General features: G+C 49.2%; 1 protein-coding gene across 7 annotated transcripts in view; it reads right to left on the bottom strand.

The window, feature by feature from the left end:
• Positions 1–6,484: 6,484 nt before the first annotated feature.
• APLP2 (amyloid beta precursor like protein 2) overlaps positions 6,485–21,719 on the bottom strand; it is a 47,666-nt gene continuing 32,431 nt past the window's right edge. The window contains exons 7-18 of one of the 7 annotated variants that reach the window (XM_055728502.1): positions 21,264–21,431; positions 19,074–19,189; positions 18,635–18,709; positions 17,278–17,436; positions 16,729–16,857; positions 14,744–14,843; positions 14,015–14,185; positions 13,369–13,404; positions 10,405–10,487; positions 9,503–9,577; positions 8,893–9,048; positions 6,485–8,097 (exon numbers count right to left, since the gene is read on the bottom strand). In XM_055728502.1, the coding sequence (XP_055584477.1) occupies positions 7,996–8,097; positions 8,893–9,048; positions 9,503–9,577; positions 10,405–10,487; positions 13,369–13,404; positions 14,015–14,185; positions 14,744–14,843; positions 16,729–16,857; positions 17,278–17,436; positions 18,635–18,709; positions 19,074–19,189; positions 21,264–21,431 (1,370 nt within the window). In that variant the 3' untranslated portion in view covers positions 6,485–7,995. The remainder of the gene's footprint in view (positions 8,098–8,892; positions 9,049–9,502; positions 9,578–10,404; positions 10,488–13,368; positions 13,405–14,014; positions 14,186–14,743; positions 14,844–16,728; positions 16,858–17,277; positions 17,437–18,634; positions 18,710–19,073; positions 19,190–21,263; positions 21,432–21,719) is intronic. The other 6 variants (XM_055728503.1, XM_055728504.1, XM_055728505.1 and 3 more) reach the window with 6 other exon arrangements.

The following is a 21,719-nucleotide window of genomic DNA, read 5'->3' as shown; positions in this document are numbered from 1 at the left end:
TGACATCTCAAATGTAAAGTGCTCGATGGGCCCAGTCCAGCCCTACATCCCTTACTGACTACATATAGTCTATAGAAATAGAAAACACTTGATCATCTCCAGGCGTAGCTCATGTCCTAAGCCCCTTGTAAAAATAGGAACTGACAGCACAGGAAAAAACCACACCACTGGACACCAAAAGTGATGTGGGGCCATAGGAAATTCAAATGTTCTCTGTCATTTTGCAAATAGGCCTGACACATAAAACGCAAGGACTTTTCCCATCTGTGGCTTCCAGTTCTTGACGTGCCATCCTGAAAAAAGAAGGGTGCAGCAGCAGCCTCGGGGATGCTCTTGGAATTCACCCTTCAAAACAAGGAGACAGCAGGAAGAAAAACAACCTCCCAGGATTATGAGGAAGGCACAAAATACATGTAAGCTGTACAAAAGGGACTTACTCCATTAAAGAGCTTGGATCTGTGCCCCAGCAGAGCCACAGTGGTACCCAAGGGCTTGGTCCAAATGCCACCGTGGGGGCACGAGCCCTGGGACAGCACCTGCACTGAGCTCCAAGGGCTCGCTCCAAGCTTGGGTCACCAACAAGCAGCAAGAACACATTTCAGCTCAGAAAAAACACAAGTTACCAGAGATGCATCCCAGCAGACAACAGCTGGACTATCGCTTTGCCTGCAGGCTCCTTCCCTTCCAGCGCTCACGTGGCAATGAGCCGCTCGCTCTCCAAAGATGCTGTGTGAGGAGCGTTGCCTTCCTCACGCCTGCTGAAAAGTCTTGTCTGCATCTTCCCAGGATAAGACGAAATCTCAAAGGCTGTAAAGCAGATTACTCCATTACATCAAAAGAACAGACACTAAAAAGCAACACCCAGGACCCTTCCCTCTGCAGAAAAATAGGGTTGAGCACCCCAAGGACTGTATCCCCAGAAAACTGCTGCACAGAAGTAACTACATTTGCCCAGGGGAGGAAAAAAAGGACGCAATTTTCCTGCAGCCCGCTGTTAAAGAAGGAGTAGGAATTCACCTTTAGACTTTACTAACCTCCTATAATAATTCACACAGGTTTTCGTGCCCCAGAACCCAGGGACGGGGGAAGGAGAGCCGCTGCGGAAAAAGCAGCGTTCTGGCCGACCACACAGCACCTGATCTGACTCCAGAGGCGGCGGGAGTCAGGCGAGATGCCCTCCAGAAGTCCCTTCCAACCTACGTTTCTCCATGAGCCTGCACCAGCTGCAGGATTATTCCCTGCCAAACTGCCAGCCCCGAGAACACAATTATTCCTCACCTTGGATTTGATCGTGTGGTGCCAGCCCCGAGAGAATCGGCTCCGCTCTGTTCCTGTGCCAGCCTCCGCCGCAGAAACCGGGGGCCCCGGGAAACATGCAAAACAACGCCCCCTCCCCAAACACGCACCAGCAGCAACGGAAAAAGCCCACCGTGTAAGGGCTCTTTTCGACTGGGTTGCTTGCAGGGCTGCCTCTCTTCGCTCCCTGTTCAAAGGCAGGTCCTGGGGGCACCCAGCCCAGCTCCCAGAACGGTAGGTGGGTGCTGGGTCCCCTTCCCCGCTCCTCCTCGGGGAACACCAACACAAAGCAGCCACCCGGGGAGCAGGCGAGGGAACCAGTCCCTCCCTCCCTCCACTCAGAAAGTCTTTGCACTGCTTTCTCCCTGCAGGTATTTTCTCTGAAGCAGCTGTGCTTTCTACAAACAAACAAACGACCCATCCTGGCACCATCCCACAGAGCAGGTTTTTCCTATATTTCGAGCCTGCCATTGCTAGGCAGACCCCCTCATCTCAGAGACCGTGCAGGAGGACGCACCTCTTACCTTAACCGCTGCCTTATCGTAGCAAGAACATATGCTACGATACAACCCAGAAGGGGTATTCCATCCGACTCGGTCACAACTGCACCTTCCTTACCCCTCGCCTAAGCTGTCCGGAGCGAGCAGCACCCTCAGCCTCTTAGACATTACAGCAGTAAGTTTTACAGGGAGAGAATTTCCAGATAATTTAACTCCTGCTTGTTTCTCCCAGGAGAAAGGCACGCAGCCCGCAGGACCTCGGCTAGTCGGCTGAGCAACGCTTCCTGCAGGACACCCAGCCTCCCTCATGGCATCGCCTCCCCAGAAACCGAGGATGCAGAACTCCGCTCCCGCTGCAGAAAGCGCTCGGCAGAGCCCCAGCAAGCCCGCCGGGTTCGCTGCCATGGGCAGCACCAAGCAGCAGCAGTGCCCAACGCACCTGCAAGGCAACGGGTGGCATCGCAGCAGTGTGGGGCACGGTCACAACGGGACCTTCCCGAGGCTATGGCACCGGAGACACCTCACATCACCTTTATAGCTACGCGCAGATTGCTAGAGTCACTGCAGCTTCTGCGCTGAGTACCCTTCATCCTCCTGATGACCAGTGTCCTTTCTGGCAGTAAAAGCACCTTCTGCTTCCTCGGACGGACGAAACCCCGCTGCTCCCAATAAAACCGGTGGCACGCTGCAGTCCCGAAGTCACCAGGCTTCCCATCGGAGGTGGCCTCCGTGGTACAGGGGGAAATGACATCCTTCTGCCGCTTCCCCCGCACGGACACCTGGAAGGAACAGTAACGCGCACACAGCCGGCGTCAGCAGAAGCTGCAAAGCAGCAAGCAAACGCGTGCAAAGCCTCGGGTGCTTCACTTACTGCGATGCAGTCGGGCGGAGGAAAGGCGCAGTCCAGGGGGCTGCACGCTCCCCCCCGGCCCCAGCATTTGCAGGGGGCAGGTGAGGAGGTGGAGGGGCCGAGGGTCCCTTCCAGGGGAACCTGTGCTCTGGCATGAAAGCAGGCGAGAGGCTCCCGGCCCCGGGCAGCCAGCCCTGGAGAGGTTTCTGGCTCCGGAGCGGCCTCCAGCCCAGGCTCAGAGGAAGGATCTGGACCAGCTCGTGTTGCCATGGAGACCGCAGGGCCTTAAGAGGATGCTCGGAGGAAAATTCAGAGGTCAGCCTGGCTCCCCCTGCCCCTTCTGCTCTCACATCCAGAGATCAAAGGGACCATCCAGGGAAGCCCAAGGCATGGCAAACAGAAAACTGGCTAAGTCGCCCACCTCCCCCCAGGAAACACAGCCAGGCTGTAGGACCCACAGCTCCACAAAGCTGTACGGAGGGAAGATGAGGAAGCCTCTGGAAAACGGGAATATTCCCAAGCTGTTCCAGTTAGAGCCAGCAATTTTTGGAAGAGGACATTAAGCTTCACAGCCCATGCCCCATCACCTCCTCCCCTTCCCTCTGCCATTGCAGGGTCTTTACCCACTCCCACCGACATACACCACAGCAACCTTTTGGGGAGAACGACCCCCTTCCCCCAGGTCCCAGCCTGAAATAAACCAGCCTGCCTTACACCGTCCCGGCAGCCCGCACGGAGAGCCTACAGGCCAGGGGTTAAGTGCTCCTGCAACGAAGCACAGGCTCCCCATGGGTCACCGGTACATACAGCAAAAGCCTCACGTTTTTAACGTGCTCGTTCCTGCAGAATCAAGTCTGCATGCATTACTGCCTTGGCTCAGTGCAGCTCCCACCCCACCTGCAGCCAAGCTACTGGTGCCTGCTGGGATCCACGGGCGAATCCGGGGAGTGGTGCCCGGCACAGGTTGAGGATGCCCCAATTCCTGCACCGGAGAACCAGCTTTGAAGCCCACTGCCTTACAGCTCCCCAAGGCTCCCAGCCCGGGCTAAGAATTGCAGCCAGGTGATTTGCACGGGGTCCCACCGAGACCCCAGAGCACGAACAGCTTTTGACAGCGGCCGAGAACCCCCCACAGAGGCAGCACAACCCAGAGCCAGCACAGACGGGATTATTACACCAACTTCATTTGCTGTCCTGCTTACAGCATATAGATCAATGCTCATTTCCAGCAGCTTGCTGTGTTTTCAAAGGCTTGACCGAGAGATTTTCCCACTTCCCCAAGTACTTAACATCAGCACGTGCTCGCCCTCCCCTGCCCTGCCTTACTCTTATTACTCTGCTTGCCAGTTACCTGCTACTGTGTCCTATAAAACCAATCCTTCTCTGGCTCATCACACTTCGGCCCTTGCTGTGCCTCTGTCATCCCAACGGAGCCACGAGCAAAGCACCGATGCAGACTACCGAGCTGCAACCGCTCTGGAGACCCGCACAAAGAACCCCCCCTTGCAATGACACCCGATTCAGGAGCTGCACTAGAGCCGGACAGAAGGACGCAGGACACCCAGCCTCGAGATCTGCGGCTTGCTCTCCGAAACAGCGACGCTCAGGGCTAAACCCCCCACGTCTGAGGATGAGGAGGTCTGATGCGCTCCCCCAGGTTAACGTCACCTTTCGATGGAGCAGCCCAGGGAAAGGCACCGCATCACCGCATTCAGTCGGGCTCCTCTTGATCAAAACCACGCTCTACATGCCTCCGGGTGTTGCTTTCCACATGAAAGACAAGCCAGGCTAGGAAAAGAAATCCACCCACATTGCATCCACCCAGCGGTGGGCACAGAAGGGTTTCAACGCACGTTACCCCGCTGCACCCTCCGAGAAGCAGCACCAACACGCAGCTTTACAGGGAGGAGACCGAGGGATCCAACACTCCCTCCTCCGCTCAGCGCTCCCGGTTACCAAATCCCTGCAAACCTCCTTTTTCCTTCACCGAGAGCTACGCTGCTCCTCTTAGAAGGAACAGAGAGGACTACTTGGTTTGTTAAATCATAGTTTTCTCCGAAACGCAGCTCTCCACCACTCTCTGTGAGTCTTTCACCAACCAGCTACTCCACCACGCTTCAGATCATCTCATTTTTAAGTGTCTTATCGCAATAAAACCTTTGACACATCCCCCCGACGGGCTCCCTGCTGGGACAGCGGCCCCTTACTTGCCGTGCGGCCGGCAGCAGTAACATCTGGGTCACATCTTAGCACCGATCTTCAAGTGACTACTTCTAAAACATCGCTTTTCAGAAGCTGCAGTCAAAATCCATCATAAAGAATCGATCCCGAGCACTTGGCGGTCTGCGCCAAAGCAGGTAGCTAATAGACTTTGATCCCAGCCTGACGTATTTATTTTGTAGGACTAATAGAATTTAATCGAAGGAAAAAAAAAATCTAATACCCAAATTCAATTCTGGAATTCAATCCACAGCCTCTAATTTGTTTCTCTTTCAGGTCACCCTACCTGAGGGTGCAGTCCAAGAACCAGCTTTGGACTGAAGATCTGCTTCCCCATCATTTCAATTGACTTTACAGTTTAAAATCAGAACTCTTTCCCAAGCAGTTACGACAAGGCAACAGACGGCACTTTCTAGGGCAGCATCTGTTCTTTCCTGCAGAGTCTGAATAATTTAACCAGAACATGGAAGTTCCAGCGGAACCAAGGAGCCCATGTTTAAGGAGAAACGGGACACGCCATCGTTTCCTCTTCAAAACCGCCGAGCCCCCGCGGTTCCTCCGCCCTCCTCCCCCCCTCTCCATCCAGACCCACCGGGAACCGCTCCGGTCAGTGCGATGGAAGATCAGTTCTGTCTCCTGGCCTCCTACAACAGCGTTCGAACGGCGATGACTCTTCGGTCATTTCACCGAGACGTGATCGAGGAGGAATGTGCATTCAAGGTCACACTTCAAAGAAGGAAAAGAGAAACAGAATGACATACGGGAGCAGAGACAGCTGTGGGCTGCACAGGCTGCCAGTTAGAGGTGTTCTGCAAGAGAGAGTTAAACCGAACAGTCATTTCCCTTCGCAAAGCAAAAACAAGAGAAGCGATACAGCAAACACCAACCCAAGTTTGCCAATTACTGCCCCAGGCTCTTCGGGTCTTCGAAGCGTCTCAGCTCCTTGAATGCTGCCAGTTGTGGATGGCCGGAAACTGTGTCGCTGCTGGAGGCTCATCTTTTTCTACGCCCTCTTATCTACAAATTCCAAGATCTCCCACAGCCCCCCTTCCTCTGCCCTGTTTCTAAGGCCTGCAGGCAACACAGGCCCCCCAGCACACCACCAGCAGCCACCAGTGCTCCCCAGATCCCCCTCCCCACTGCCTGGAACGGTTCCTACAGCCGGCTGGGAAGGGCAGGTGGACGGGAGCGGCAGGAACAGCTCGGCGCTTTGGCTCCGCTCGCTCCCAGAAGCCGTGCCAGCGGCCGCCTTCATCCAGGGAGCAGTTCGGGCACGTTTAGCACCGCAGAACCATCGGTAGCGTCTTCTACAAACCAGCAGAGGACAAACCGCAGCCACAGCTCTAACTGACCTGCGCTCCAAGGGCTGCAGTGTGCGAGGGCACAGAGCTAAGGAGTCCCGGGCGCTGGCGTAGCATCGTGCCTCCTCTTCTCCGCAAAGGTCAGCAGGATCTGGGAATACCACAAAAGCCTCCGGGGACGGCTATGTGTTCTCACCACCAGCACGTTCCTTCTGGCCGAAGCAGAGGTGGACAAAAAGGTCTCCGCAGGTTTGGCAAGGACACGGCGGGAGGAGTGAGAAACGAAGCGAGGCCGTGAATAAAGAGAAGAAACGCTCTGGAAGTTAAAGTGTTTATTGATGTGTTTAAACTTTGTACATTCCCCACAGACCACACTAAGGAGTTTGCAGGTAAATCTGTGCATAGTGGGAAGAGACACGGAAGGGGGAAGAAAAAAATAAAGTCACAGGAAAAATAGAAAAAATACACCACAGGTTACCAGAACCTCCAGATTTAAAAAAGCCGTGAGCATTAACACCAACTATACAAGCATTACAAAGACATGATGGTGAGTGGAACAATACCCCTTTTGTTCTTCCGGGGGGCCTATGCATCCAAATTCCCTTAAAGCCGGCAGTATCCCTTTCCCAACTCATCCCTCTCTTCCCTCCCCAGTTCAAGCGAGCTCCGCGCTCACCAGCCACCGAGGTACTGATTATTGCAGTGATTTGTCATTTCTGGGCAACCACCCAAAGCCGTGCCTGTGGCCCTACATCACCGAAAAAGAGATGCAAAGGCTCAAAAATCTGCCTCTCAACTACTTACCACGTTGGTGAGGCAGGAGAGCTGGGGAAAATTAGAAAGTAGTAGTAGCAAGAGGGGGCTGTTAATGCCAGGTGAGTACTGAAGGAAACCGGTTCAGAACAGAAGATTTAAATTCAATACCAGGAATTTCCAACTCTAGAGCAGAACTGAATCTGGAAGGGGAATGTGCAGACCCCAGTATGCACAAACCATGTTCTAACATTCCACTAGAATAACTATAAACAGAGATGCTAGAAGCCTTTTAACTCCTTGCCTCCAGGGAGTCTTGATTCCTAGAGCCCAAACTGCTAAGCAGCAGGGTGCACACCATTGGCATATGAGGATGGGTTTTTTTCTTTTTTTTTTTTTTTTTTTTTTTTCTCTTTTTCTTTTTTTTTTTCTCATTATAAGGACTTTTGTTAGTTACCATTCCCAATTGCTTCCTTGCTTATGCTGTCACAGATCCTATCCCTAAATTAATCTCTTTGCAACTCCCAGCGAAATTCACTTAATTAAAAAAAAAAAAAAAAAAAAAAAAGAAAAAAGAAAAAAAGGAAAAAAAGAATACTGCTTTATATATAAAAGCCAAAATGACTGAAGAGCCACAACTGTCTCCTTTTTACAAGGTGGGCTGGTACAAATGACCCTCAATATACAGGTGGTCTATCAGAAATAAAAATCAACATTTCCCATTTTATATATATAGAGCTTGTATCAGACAACAGTACAACGGAACTGGTATTTTTCAGATTATTTAAAAAAAAACAAACCTACATCTCAGTCAAATATCTGCAATAGATCCATTTTTCCCATTTAAGGAGATTTATATATCATATTGTTATATTATCATTTCTTCACCCATTTAAAAGAATGGAAATTGCAACTCTACAGTAGTAATTATAGTCTTAATGATCCAGGAGTTCTGAATGTAAGATGAAGTCCTCTCGAAGCAACTGTTGGTCAGTAGTTGATCCAAACCGCTGGACCACTTTGGCCCTCCGCCCTGCGCCTCTTCCCCGTCAGGGCTGTCGTATCTTCATCTCTTCTATATCTGCATCTGCTCCAGGTATTTGTAAGTGGGGTTCTCGTAGCCATGGTTTTGCATCTTGCTCAGATGCCGCTCTTCTGGGGTAAGCATCGGGTCAACCTTTAGAAAGACCAGACCGTTACTGGTCAATGGAGGTACTCTGGCCTTGTTTCACAGTAACAAGTGCCAACAGACAAACGCTGGACAGATACCGTGGCAAGGAGTAAACAGGGGAAAAAAGGTAAGCCACAAAAAATAGTTTGCTTAACAGAGTTCCTTGCCTGGGTGCTAACAACTCCTGCCCGCCCCTGCCTCTTTGGGGACGTTCTCCACAAATCTCTAATTAAAGTTCACTAACGTTATAAATTTGGGACCTGCTTCTCTCATGACAGAGGTCGCTCTGCTTTCCCGCATCGGTCGGGCAAAGGGGAAGAGCAGCTTTCTCTGGACTCCATTGAGTCATCATTAGAAATGTGCGTGTTGGGAGCACAAGGAAGAAGGAGGAACCGCTCTTCAGCGTTCAGCCGACCGCACGGTCCTTAACGGTTGTTATATTACTCAGGACAAACTGCTGAAGATTGACTGACTGACTCCCCCACTAAGGATACCGCCTGAAAAGCTCATTCTCTGCTAAATCCTGCCCTGAGCCAGACAGGGAAGCCTAACTGAATTCCTGGTGATAAGCAAATACAACTGTGAAGGGACAGGTCCCAGCACGTCACGCCAATGATCGATGCCTGCATACTAATAAACAAGCAGTGAAGATGGCAGCATCTGCAGAGTTAAGTCCCACCTAGCTAGGAGCAGAGCCACTGATGGCTTGGCAGCTACTGCCATCTTCGCCCCCTACACACACCATGTGATTCGATGCTGACTATTTTCATCCTCTGTTATGGAGCAGGAGTTGTTTCTCACCTCCACAATTCCATGGCTGATGGTCCCATACTGCCTCTTCCTCAGCATCACCAAGCTGATGACTATAACAGTAGCTATGGCAACAGCAATCACCAACAGACCAATAAGGGCGCTGCTGCTGAAACTGAAGTCATCGCGAAGCGAGTTGTCATTATCCTGGAGGGAAGAAAACAACGGAGCAGGTAGAGGAAGAGCGATGCAGGAGATGCGCTGCGAAATGCAAACCTAAAAGGTGGCCACCACTAAGGTCTTCAGCCATCTGTGGTATCGAGACGCGACTGATTACACTTAGCGTAAGTATTTCACCTCCAAGTCTTTCACCAAAGGGTAACAAACACAAAATTCTTTTCCCTACTTAGGCATTCTGGACAGGCACCGACCCACACCGCTTTCCTATCCTGCAAAACACCTCTGCAACGGAAGAGCGCGGGTAGAATCTAACGTGTGTTTTCTGTTTACATCTTTATGCAGAGAGGCCCTGACACTTTGTGCTCCCCAGGACCTCCCAGAGCAGCGTCAAGGCACCAACCCCCCAATTCAGTAACAGACAGGAACCGAATGCCAGCTTTAGGACTTTGCTGATCACCAGACTCAGTAGCCACATACATACCGGCTCGTCCACCAGCCCACCAACACGCTCCGCATTGAAAATCATTTCCTTCACATCAAGGGTTTCATCAATTACCTGAAAACAGTCACAAAAGCGTTTTATGAAAGGAGCCGTACAAAACAGGTGGGAGAAGGAATACGAAGAACGACAGGAGACCTTTAACAAATGCTAGCAAAGGCTCAGAACCACCCACCATCTCTCCCCTGCTCTCAACAGCGTGGGATGTTCTCTGACTTTGAAAGCCATCTGAGTTAGTACCACAACCATTTGGATGTTGAGCCTACCTCGAACTAAAGACCCAAGTGACACCCTAGGCCCTAGCCTTGGACACAGCATTTCTGGCATGTAAGATCCAACCTGTGGCTTTAAAACAGTTTTGAAAGGAAACTCTCAGAAGTCCACTTTTTTTTTAAAAAAAAAAAACACCAGGGAACTGAGGCAACGCGGCTGCCACTACAACCTAGTGAATTATTTACACTGTAGGCAAAGCTAATACCTGCTGGGTCACCTTCGGAAGAAGGCAAGGCCCTTCTGACTACAAAAAATAGGTGGGGAGACAGATGGAACACACCAGCACTCGCCGTGTTCAGCTGGCAAGCTACCTTGCTAAAATAAAGGTGTATCAAAGGGGTCTCCACTTGGGAATGCAGTTGTTAAATCAGACAGCTCTCCGGCTCAGGCCGCCGAAGATCTAGCTCTCCCTCCTTCCCTCACCCTCCCACCCTTCTGATGCTAATCAGTATTAAGAGCCTACAACAGTCAGAAAACTGACTCCCCCACACCATATGGATAATGAATACACCGACATTCCGTAAGCAGGAATGAGACACGGAAATAAGCCACTGCTGTTAATTAGTGTCCACAGCGGGCTTTGCTTTACAACGTAAAGGTGGAGAGCTCACCACATTTTCATCCACTTTGTTCTTGCTGTTAATCACTTTTTCTTCTGCGCCAATCAGCCCATCCAACTCCGTCATGCCAGAACCTGCACCAAAAGAGCAAGGCAGGGACCGTCAGCCAGCCCTCAGCAACGTTTAGGAAGGGTTACTACTCTTTGTAGAGCTGCCACGGCTAGCGTGTTTAACCGCACAGACCGCTGGTTATTAATCTGTCTTCATGCTGTTGTGTCAGAAGGGGAGCTCGTAAGCTACGCTACAGCGACAAGTGATCGGGGGCGGGGGGGGTCTGTTAATGAGGGGAAATGAGGTGGCAATGAGAGGAGCAGACAAGACTCACCAAAACCGGGCTGAAGTGTAAATCCAGAAATACCATACTGTTAAGCTGCTGTTAGAAGGTCCAAGGCAACGTGTAATGCAAATTGTGAGTGCACAGTTCCTCTCTGCAAATGTCACCCCGGGTCACCAGCACCTCGGCGTGACCCCCACGACAGAAGCACACGTCTCCTCCCTGCCGGGAGCCGGCGCGCAAGGAACGCTTTCAGCCGCACGGTCAGCATCACGGCAAGCGCATCAGCAAGTGCCTCGGGAATGAGAATTTCAAGGTCACCCAGCGTGGCTCTGTAATGAGCTGCTGTCCCGTATCTGGCACGAGCCCAGAAACAATAAATCCCAGGGCAAGGGAGGAGCAAAGAACTACACTCGCCTTTGTACCACATCACTCACTCATTTCTAAGCTGAAACTACTATAGGCTCAAGAGAAGAATATCAATTCACAGAAGGCGGCTGCTCTGCATAAACCGTTTTGATTTGAAGCGTTTATAAATAGATCAGATCAATAAGAGAAGAGTCTGATGCAAGATGCTCAGACCTAACACAACAGAGCCAGTCAGGAGAACGCCAGCTTTCCATTATCAGCAGGGACAGCGTAACGCCCTTCACAACACCTATGCCTCCCGAACGCAAAAGCAGGAGGACAGCAAAGCCCCAAACCGACAGCGGGGTCTCTCCAACGAGGAGCACAAGGCGGGGGAAATAGTACTACAGCGCTTAACACTTTGCCGGTGACTGCACACACCTCTCCGCAAGCTGCTGAGCTTGCAGGTTGCCTAAGACATTATATGCCAACGGCTGCTGAAATTGGCAGCACGTTCTTTGATGAGATGCAAGGAGAGGCTATAGCTGGCTCCAAGGCAAGTTTTTTTTACAGTGACAAGCTTTTACTGCCTGAAAATGCCAAGGAAACTAACGTTTCACTCCAGCTCCTCCCAAAAGAAGCATCTTGGGTTTTAGTGCATCCCCTTTTCCTGTACGGTTCTTTGGAGACAGTAATCATATTCCAGGCACGGCCAAGACTGCCAGTCTGACTTCTCACGGCTGCCGAAGCAGGTCATGTTATTGTGAAAGTCAATGATGGGGATTTTCTGGAGAGCCTAGCCACAAATGGTTTTTAGAGAACTACTGTGTCAGCTTTTGGCCTATGGCTGCTTTATTCGATTCTCAGGAGCTAACGTAGCATACTCTCCAGGGCTGGGAGTTCAGCTGCTGCACTGAGCTTTGCTACTTATCACAGAGTGCTGTACCAAATAACAGACCCAGTTCTACGTAGCTCAAAGGCACGCTTCAGTTTATATACTTCCCAGAGGAAAAAAACTACACACATACACAAAAAATCCTCCTGAACTTCCTAGCAGCCCTCATGAAGTTCAAGGAAAAGGGAAGGGAGGGAGCAAGTGCAGGATATAAGCTTTGTCTCCAAGTCACCAGCCACTCTTCCATTTAGCCAAAAGGGGAGAACCAGTTTATATTTACTGCCCGTAAGCCAACAAAGTAGTTGTCCAATTAAAACCAAACCAAAATCAAACTAAATGCTGTCCCAATTCTTTCCAGAGCAGCCAGTATGCTGAATTAGCTGTACGCTCTTCCACAAGAGGGATGAAGGTGACTTGCATTAGCAGAGAAACACCAATAATGAGAATCGTTTCAATCTATCCGGTCTTCACCACGTTACAAAACTATTTGTGTTCATATTAAATGGTTATTAGCAAAATCCTCTGCTCTCCTTTGAGATTCCACACGATGTGTTTGGAACCAAAGGCACAAGATTAAAATGCCAGCTTTACTCCCCACCCATAGCACTTGCTCCGCAGGTCTGCTCTCTCACTTTCAGAATTAGCCTTCCATTTCTACTTTGGGAACTGGATCTGCAGTAGCAGGTCACCCAGGCCCAATTTTTATCTGAGACCGTATCATTAACAAAGAAGTTAATTTAATGCCAGTATTTCCATGTCGCTCTAAAAGCCCAGGCAGTCCCTTTTTAGCCAGGCACTGAGTTACTGCACAGTTAATAATGACCTAAAGGAGAACTGGATAATCACACAGGCTTTGCTAGTACGGAGTGATGCTACGTGTGAAAAGGTGATGCTGAGGAGACCACAAACACAAAATCTCCTAACTTATCTGTCCCAGACTAGCCACACTCCGTAATAATCTGCGAGGACATTTAGCCGGGCAACACAGCCCCCGTCCGCTGCGGTGCTCTCGTTCCTAGTTTAGGGCAGCGAGGACAGATCCCACAGCAGGCAGAAGAGCCTCTAGACTATTCACCATCAGCACCGCGAGGTTTATTTTGAGAAGCGTCAAACATGAGTACGCGTGGAGAGATGCAAAGGACCACACAGCTGCAGACAGACTGCCAGCCCCCATTTCTTGAGGTCGAAGCTACTCCGTGCTGCACCCTCAGACACCACGCCAGCCCATCAGGGAGGAACACACACAATCAACTAGATGCTCAGACTAGATCGTTTCTTCAACACTAGGTCTAAACAAGCAAAATCAGAAGTTACTGAACTAAATGAGAGCAGGGAAATGAAAATCAAGGTGAGCGTGAAACTAAAATGAAGCTATCAAACACACTGAGAAGGTAGGAAAGTGATCAAAAGCACTGTGAGGGAGCAGCTTAGAACCAACCTTTTTTCATTGGATGGTACAAATCCGGCTGAGGATCTAGCAGGAGGGAAAACAAAAACAAAAATAGCAGAGAAAGGAGATTAAGAGAGAAAGGAAAAAAGGCTTGCGCATGATTTCTGACTCAGACCCTGGGAAAAGCTTTTAGTCTACAGCTTTCTTTAAGCTCAGACTCTGTTCAAGCATTTTTAAAATTAATACACACACACACACACACCAGCTGTCAACACCCAATGATACCAAAAAATATAGATATATATTTTTTTAAAAATAAAGAGAATTCCTGCATCCCTTCAGCAGGTCACAGCACAAAGCCTTAACATCTCACATGAGAGCGTTTTGGTTAAAGACTGAAAATTAATTCCAGAGTCAAGCCACACAGCAAAAATTTAACGCTCCCTGTAAAATGGAAAGAGATAAAACAATTTTGCAAAGAGAAGAATTGGGGAAGTCAAGACAGCAGCCCAGTGCAAATTACCGGCTGCACCACCTCTTTCCAGCGTACTGAGGGATACTGCTGGGGTGATGGCTTTACTCTTAGATCACCCAAAGGGACGGAGCTTTACGTTCCACTGCGCTGAGCCTACGGGCTAAAGAAAAGTGCCTCTGTTGTGTAAAGCCGGTGAACCCTATTTTCAGTTCCACATACCTTCACTTTCAGGCAAGGCTGGGAAGGTTTTCACCTGGAACGGACGGAAAGGTTTGCCCTCCAGGGGAATTTCTTCACTCTCCTCAGAGCTCACTCTGACATCCACCTGGGATTCAGAAATGGAGGATGTGAACTGATCCATATCTGCACGTTGCTCCTGAAGCAGCTCATCTGAAAGGAGTAAGAGGAAATATTACACAAACTGCATGAAGCCTGGCAGGGACAGAAAGGGGCAGATGGCTTGAACCTAGCTGAGGCAGGGCTGCAGGGGAACACTGCTCAGGGCTGCCAGGTTATCTTATCTTGCATGCTCTGAAGTCTCATCTCGAATTCTCAGTAAAGGCGTTGGCTAGAAATAGGTACAAATAAGGGCCAAGAGGTTTGATGTGGCAAGAGGTTTTGGCAAGATGGGATTAAACGATAAAGCGGGAAAGCATCTGCTTATTTTTAAGGATCTTTTTCACACACACCCCCCCCCCCCGAGAGACAGCTTCACTACTCAGAATATTGATGACTTTTTTTAAAGGGACAGTGGAAGTTCTTAAGAACAAACTCTTCAACTGGCTACATTGCAAAACCCCAAGACTATCTGCCCTGCTGTACCCAAGCACTTGTCGTTGAGGACATCCCCTCCAAGGAGCTAGCAAACCCTTTGGAGCCCACTTCACTCGATATAAAAGCTTGTGCTCCAACACGGTGGCACGGGAGCTGGCACACAGAGACACTCACCAATCTCATCTTGGATTTCTTCAGCCACATATGGCACCTTGTAGAGGAGAGACAAGCTTTGATTCATCCGCTCCTCGATCACATGGAGATGTGTCATCACCTGCGAATGTACGAGAGTGTGTGACTGCTACCAGTACTTCCCTCGTTTAATAAAATGTCTACTCCTGCTGGATCTGCCGTGATAGACAACAGAATGGGACATGGGTCCACCTCGTCCAGTTCTCTGACCGATGCTCTCCAACACATCGCGCTTCACTGGAACTGGCCATTTGTACATGGCGCTCTCAGTATTTTGGGAAAGGCTGGGGGCGAGAGAGAGGATTCAGCTGACTCGTGCTGTATCCAGCTCTCCACGGGCAACACTGAAGCTGGTATTTCCCATTTGCCAGATACGGTCGTAATTCATTTCCTGCAGCAGCTACAAGCAAGTGCTTTATTAAACAGATTATCATTCCTGACTACTAGAAAAGGTACACGCAAAGGGAGGGAACACCGTTATTTATCAACTCTGGTTTTGGAACAAAGGTGCCTTTCAGAGCGAGGGTGGCATTACATTTGTCTTACACCCACTACACCCACTCACTGGCAACAGCATTCTCCCTTTGCTTCAGAAATAATTTCAAACTCGATGCAACCTCAGATCGCCCTTCCCTAGCGGATTAAATTCACCGGTGAAGTGAAGCCTGACCTGAAGAGGGTGCTGCATAATCAGGGATCACGCAGACCCAGAAAAACATTTACACAGATGGCCAAATATTGAAAAAAGCTAAGGAGTTTGAATGGACCTGTTTTACAGCCTGACGTGCACCTGACCTTTAAGAGCACGGATGAAAGCAATTTAATTTTACATGTGGCAGCTTGTCAATCAAAGGAATCGATTGACGAGCTTGAAGTGCATCTGAAAACTAAAGGGAATGGAAATTGAACTGTACCACCCACATCCCTCGCATGTCAATTTGTTGACACTGCAGCCTTCAGAATGAATTAAGGACTGTTTAGGTTTTAGCTTAAGAATACAGTTCACACACTCCCTCCTGGGCTTTGGCAGCATCAGAACAAAGGGTCAGGGTAGACTGTGCTTGATATGCTAAGCCGTCTCTGAAGATGCTATCACATATTCCACATGGCAAGCCAGACATCAGCTTGTAAACACCACAGTTGTGACGGCTCTTCCTGAGGATGCGCAGCTTAACAAGAATCATAGAAGCACTGGCAGAGAGACAGGAGTTGAAGGTACAACTGCTAGCACGCAGAACCACCACGAAACCCATGCGACCAGGCACTTCCAAGCATGAGGTTTGCTTCTGGAAAATCACTGCAGCACTACTCTGCACCCTCACCAGAGGCGACTGTAACAGACCCCAGTCCCTGTCTGACTCTTAAATCATGGTATTTCCATCTACTGGTTATACACAGCCAAGAAATAAAGCATTTTTTCTTGGTGCCTATTTCTTTTTTTAATTGTTGATCTAACAATTATGATCAAGTGCTTGGCAAAGGTTACGTATTACGCTTTGGAAACAAGGCAGCAACTGTAGAGGCACAAGAGAATTCCCACAAACCCGAAACGGAGGCATCATGAAGAACCAGCCTAATGCAAGGAACATACAGAAGACGAGGTCCTGGAAGAAGCGAGGAAGTCCGATCCAAGGATCACAGAATCCCCAGCAAATAACTTCACAGGTGTCGGACAAAAGGAAACACGAAAATGATACCAAACTACTTCTAAACCTCTAGACTCATCATTCTGACCGACAGTGACTCATGTATAAACCAGAGCTCCAATTTTTAATGCTAAGTACCAAGGAGAATGGTACGGACAGTTATCTGGTCACAGGCAATACGCACACAGAACGGGAGACCCCTGCGCACGTACGAGAAGTTGCTATGGCACCCAGCAAACGAGTGCAAGGACTCGATGCATGGCTTGTAGAGTCTCCGACAGCCAGGACTGGGTAACAATGCCTCCCTTGATAGAAACATACCTGAGATTTCATCTGTGCAGCCTTTTCTGGGTCAACTGCCAGGACATGCTGGTAATGGCGAATGGTGTGCAGACGGTCCTTGTTCTCAGCACGAACATAGCGCTTCAGAGCTTGCAGGATGCGGTGAGGCTGCGGGGTTTGAGAGGGGAAGAGTTCAAGTCCATTTGAAACCAGTAAAATTCACAGCTGAAGTTCAGCACTTCAGAAGTGAGCCTGCTTTGTTACTGGCCAGATCAATCGCTGCGTTAACCTCTTAGATACCTTCTTTTTAAATTAAGTTTGTTTGACTCACAACACTGTGCCTTATGAATGCTAAACAAAGCGAAGGGGTGTTTTTAAGCAGGCAGAGAGTGAGTCAATTAGGACACCCACTGCTAGGTCTGCAGCTCAAACTGCTGTGATGGAGAAAGCTTTACTGGGAACCTATTCCCAGCTTCTGCCCTGGCACGTCACAGGGAGTCTTCTCACGAGCCATTCCCACCTTCCACCCTGCCCAGAGCTACCCTACTGTAAAAATCCGTTGCAAAAATCCCTTGCAGAGAAACCCACCCGCGGTGGGTCAGCCTGGAGGGCAGCCAGGTAGTTCTCCAGAGCAATGCGACGGCGATCATTCAGCATGGCTTCCACACGAGCCAGGTGAGTTTCCACAAGCTGCTGCTTCTCACTTGCTGCTTCTTTCTCCAGAGATTTCACCATCGCCTGGAAGTGCTAGAACAAAGAAAGTGCTCTGCATGAAATGCGCTGTATGCATCAGGGTCACCTATTCTCACTCACATATCTCCTCAGAACAAATGCAGCCTGTCACACTGCATGTCCTAGGCATTTACAGTAGGAGAGAAGGGCACTGAGAAGTGTTGACACAGATTTTATCTTTGCAAATTCCACAGCGACAATTTGCCTTCCAAACTCCCTTCACAAGCCATTTTAAAGGTCTGAAGAGGGTAAATGGCCTGGCAGATAAATCACGCTGGGGTTAGGAGATCCAGACCAACACAGTATTAATTCTTCCGCTCAACCCTGCAATATGGAAAGAGGATTGATCCCTTCAGCCCAGAGCCACTAATCTGAATTTGCAGAAGTTTACCAAGGTATTGCATAGGGGACTTTCATTGGCGCGCCTTCGTATCAAATCTCTGTACGTTCTATTAGAAAGGTCATAACCTACATCTCCAAGAGAACCAGAGAAGACCATTCAGTGTTATTACGTTTCAACAGAGATCATGACAAACTCTTTTGGACTCGCACATATTTCCAAACAGTGGCTTACATTAGAAAAACGTAGAGAGAAAACTGTTCCAGGACAAAATCCAACCCAGGCTTAAAAGCTGGAGTCATTCACTTAGCTGTGCATCGGTTTGAGGGACCTTCATATAGTTGTCTCTGTCAGAAGAGCCTGCCCCTAAACAATCCCATACTGAGAATATCCCTGATTAACTTCACAGTCTAACTGAACTCTCCTCATAAGGCAGAAGATTGGCATTTTGGCAGCAAACCAGTTTTATCTGCTGTCTAAGTGGTTTTCACAACGTCTGCCCAAAGAGGAACTGTGTGTCCAGAGTCAGGGCCAATCTGAACTGGGCTGCGAGGCCACTGGTTAGCGCAAAACAGGCCAAAGGTCTGAAGTTACCATTCGGCTCTGCTGTCGCTATGCTTGAGGGGTGAGATCTCTTCCTACTACTGGGTTTAGGAAAGGACCTGGCCCAGTATCGGATCATCTCCAGCTTTAAGAACAAAGCATGCACTTGAATCAAATCTCCTCTAAAAGGCAGCTGTTGACAGAACAGGAAAGCTGTTCTTCCATCTCAGTCATCTTTTGGCTTGGAATATTACAATCTTTCATTTAGTTTACTGGGAAGAAGGCAGCCAAGCACCAGTAACTTTCCTCTTTAGGTCCTTCAACTCGTACCTGAATGAGAGTCTGCCTTTCTGCCTTGGGGAGATTTACAGCTTGGTGTTCTGCTTCCTCCCATTCCTTTTTCACCTGGACAAGAAAAGGACAGAACATGTCAACACAACACAAATTTACATCTAATTTTTGCAAGCCCGTCTGCCTTCACAGGCAGATCCTTGCACAGCCTGTCTACATTTTGAAGGCACATCAGACCTGCTGTAGGGTTTAAACCTAGCACTTAAGCCCTCTGAGCAGCAAGCCAAGTGTCCCCAGGGATTCCTCCCTCCCAACACTCCAAAGAAATGAAATCTAATTGCCAAGAGCGTGGATGTGTTGCAAGAAACACACAGAAGGCTGGCGACTGGAAAGGAAGTCAGTGCACCATCAATTTGTCCACAGAAACATGGGCAGCAGCCACGCAGCGCGGCACAGAAGGCTAAAGCTAGATGCTCACCCGGTCCATGCGGTTGTGGTGTCGGACCTCCAGCTGCTCCTTCGCCTTCTGGAAGCGGGCATGTTCGTTATCATCAGCAGGGGTTTCGAAGTAGACATCCACATCATCAGTTGGCACTGCAAAGAGAGGGTAAGGATAAGCGGAGGTTCGGAAACCTGTGGTCGTGGATTGCAAAGGGCAGGTAAGGAGAGGAACCTCCACGCCTGCATAATTAACAATCTGGCAGGCTGAGCCTGCTGAACAGCCACCTACCAGGAGTCCATTTTGGTATCTTTGAGCTGCCAATTTACTGCACAACATCAGTTAGTTACATCATCCCCAAAACACAGTAATGCACTGCGGCAACCAGCACCTGTTCGGTCTCCTCATTAGTTGTGAGATGAGCACTATTTGGCTCCAGCAGCAGAATTACTTGAATTGCAGAATAAAGAACTGGTTTTCTCTTCCCTTTCACATTGGCTTTGGATAGCTTAAATGACATTTTGTGCATTAGCTGTTCACTGACAAGCCGGCTCCAGACATCATTAATATGATTAGGGAGCTTGACAATAAAGCTGCACAAAATGCTGCCCAATATTTTAAACTTCAAACCTACCTTCCCTACCAGATGTACCATGCAGGACTACCAGGCAGCGATATAAGACAAGACAGCAACAGAAGGGCGCTCAGTGTGACAAACTGACTCATCCAATGAGCTGGACAGTTTGTATCTTTAAGACATTCAGATTCGACAAGGGGAGAAATAACATTTCAGAACTGATTTTTTTCAAGCACCTGCAAAATCCGCAACAGGGGCTCTGTACTCCATACACCGCAGTTCAGGGAACATTGAACCAAGTTTCTGTGCTACAGTTTTAGAAGCTACACATCCCAGAGCCCTTTCTGAAACAATCTAGGGCAAGGAGGATGCACTCTGTCGTTGCCCTTCAGCAAAGGGAGAGCAGAAAGGGAACGTTAAGGCAACCTTTCAATCATGAGTGATTTGGGTGGGAAGACCTCTCAGAGGCCACTGAAAGACAGCATGCTTCAGAAAAAAAAATTTACCTGGCGCTTCAGAATGAATACAGGGCGAGAGTTTAGCACGCGCCTGAATCCACCAACCCTCGCCCTAACTAGGGAAGGAGGAATGAAGATGGGGAAAGGATTACTGCATGAAATAACGGCAACATACAACACAGGCATTACTCTTGTGTGCAAGGGGCAACGTCCAACCAGTACTGTATTCTGGGCCTGCTCATGGCATTTCTGAATCAGGCTTGGGACACAGAGAACTCTCTTTCCAGCCCCAAATCCCCCTGTAAGAGGACAAACTTTTGAACAAAAAGCTCCTGACATCCGCATCTTTTATTTCCCCACTTCAGTTAGATCAGCCCAACCTAAAGCACTTGCATGAAGCCCATTTTGTAAACAGGATTATGGCTGCATAGTCAGACTGCCAAGCCCCAGATAACACAAAAAGCCTTTCAAAAGGCTTTAATGGTAGCTGAAGTGGAAGTGCTGGAGTTCAACAATAAGATTAATAAGGAGGTTAAAATGTTTTTGGTAGTTTTATCATCTGACATAAAAGCCAGTTGAAATTGGTGCCAAAAACCTCAAGCTCTCAAAAACACAGGGATTGAATCATGATTCATATTTCAAACCCAGCTGAAAGCGGCAATCTGAATTCTATACTACTTCTCTGATAATTGCCCCAAACTAAAATAGCAAGAAAATGCCTACTGCCAGGAGAAGGGTGAGTAGCAGCTGACTTTTCAGGACCGACTGGTCAAACATATGCACGGTAACACGACTGGGGAAGAGCAAGTCTTTCTTCCGTGTATTTGGGAACAAACCCAGATACGCAAAAAGGCAAGCTATGTGTTTTCCCAGGCGGTTAGAGACAGCCCCCGGTCCCTGCTATAGGTCTGGAAGAGGACAACTACACCCTTAGCAAGAGCTGCAAGCCAACGGTGAGCACAGACAGCATACGCCGAGAGCCACTTTCCCCAGGAAAGTTCCCCCTGAAGACCTAGAGAAGCGGAGACAAGAGGAGACTGCTGCAAAAGGACAGACAGAACTGCTGCAGACACCAGAACCAAAAGGAGAAGCTACACACGTACCCTCTCTTCACCTAGGCAAGGAGGACGAGACACCAAACGCCAGACAGACAGTGGCTAGCTGCAAAAGGGCCAGCGGGAGGGCAGGACTTACTCATCTTTTTACACACAGCCATACAATACTCCTCTGACTCAAAATTGTTCCTGTTGCCTCCGCAGCCTCCATATATAAAGCGAATGCATTTTCTCTTGTTAGGATCGAAGTACCAACGAGGCATCACAGCCCGGCAGGGCCCTGTCATCGCCTCCTGGGAGCAGACAGCTGTGTGGAGACGGGTTAGAACATAAGCTAGTGAGGAGCACAGGCCTTGCAGAGCAATTTACACAATGCAGCGGCGGCGGCTCTAGTTCTTCTTCTAGGGCACCAGCGCTGGCCTCAGCGTCGCTACTTCACCAGCCAATGGGCTTTTGTCAGTTTGGGGGGGGTGGTGGTGGGATTTTTATTACATTGCAAAAGCACTGGTCACAAGGCTTGCTAGCGCTATTCACAGAGACTGAATATTCACGTGGTGTTCTGGAGCAAACGTGCAGCAGCGGGCTACCTGAGCAG

The sequence above is a fragment of the Falco cherrug genome, chromosome 17 (genome assembly GCF_023634085.1).
Source record: "Falco cherrug isolate bFalChe1 chromosome 17, bFalChe1.pri, whole genome shotgun sequence".
NCBI classification, from domain to species: domain Eukaryota; kingdom Metazoa; phylum Chordata; class Aves; order Falconiformes; family Falconidae; genus Falco; species Falco cherrug.
The sequence above is the reverse complement of the archived record's forward strand: the minus strand, read 5'-3'. Positions and strand labels throughout refer to the sequence as shown.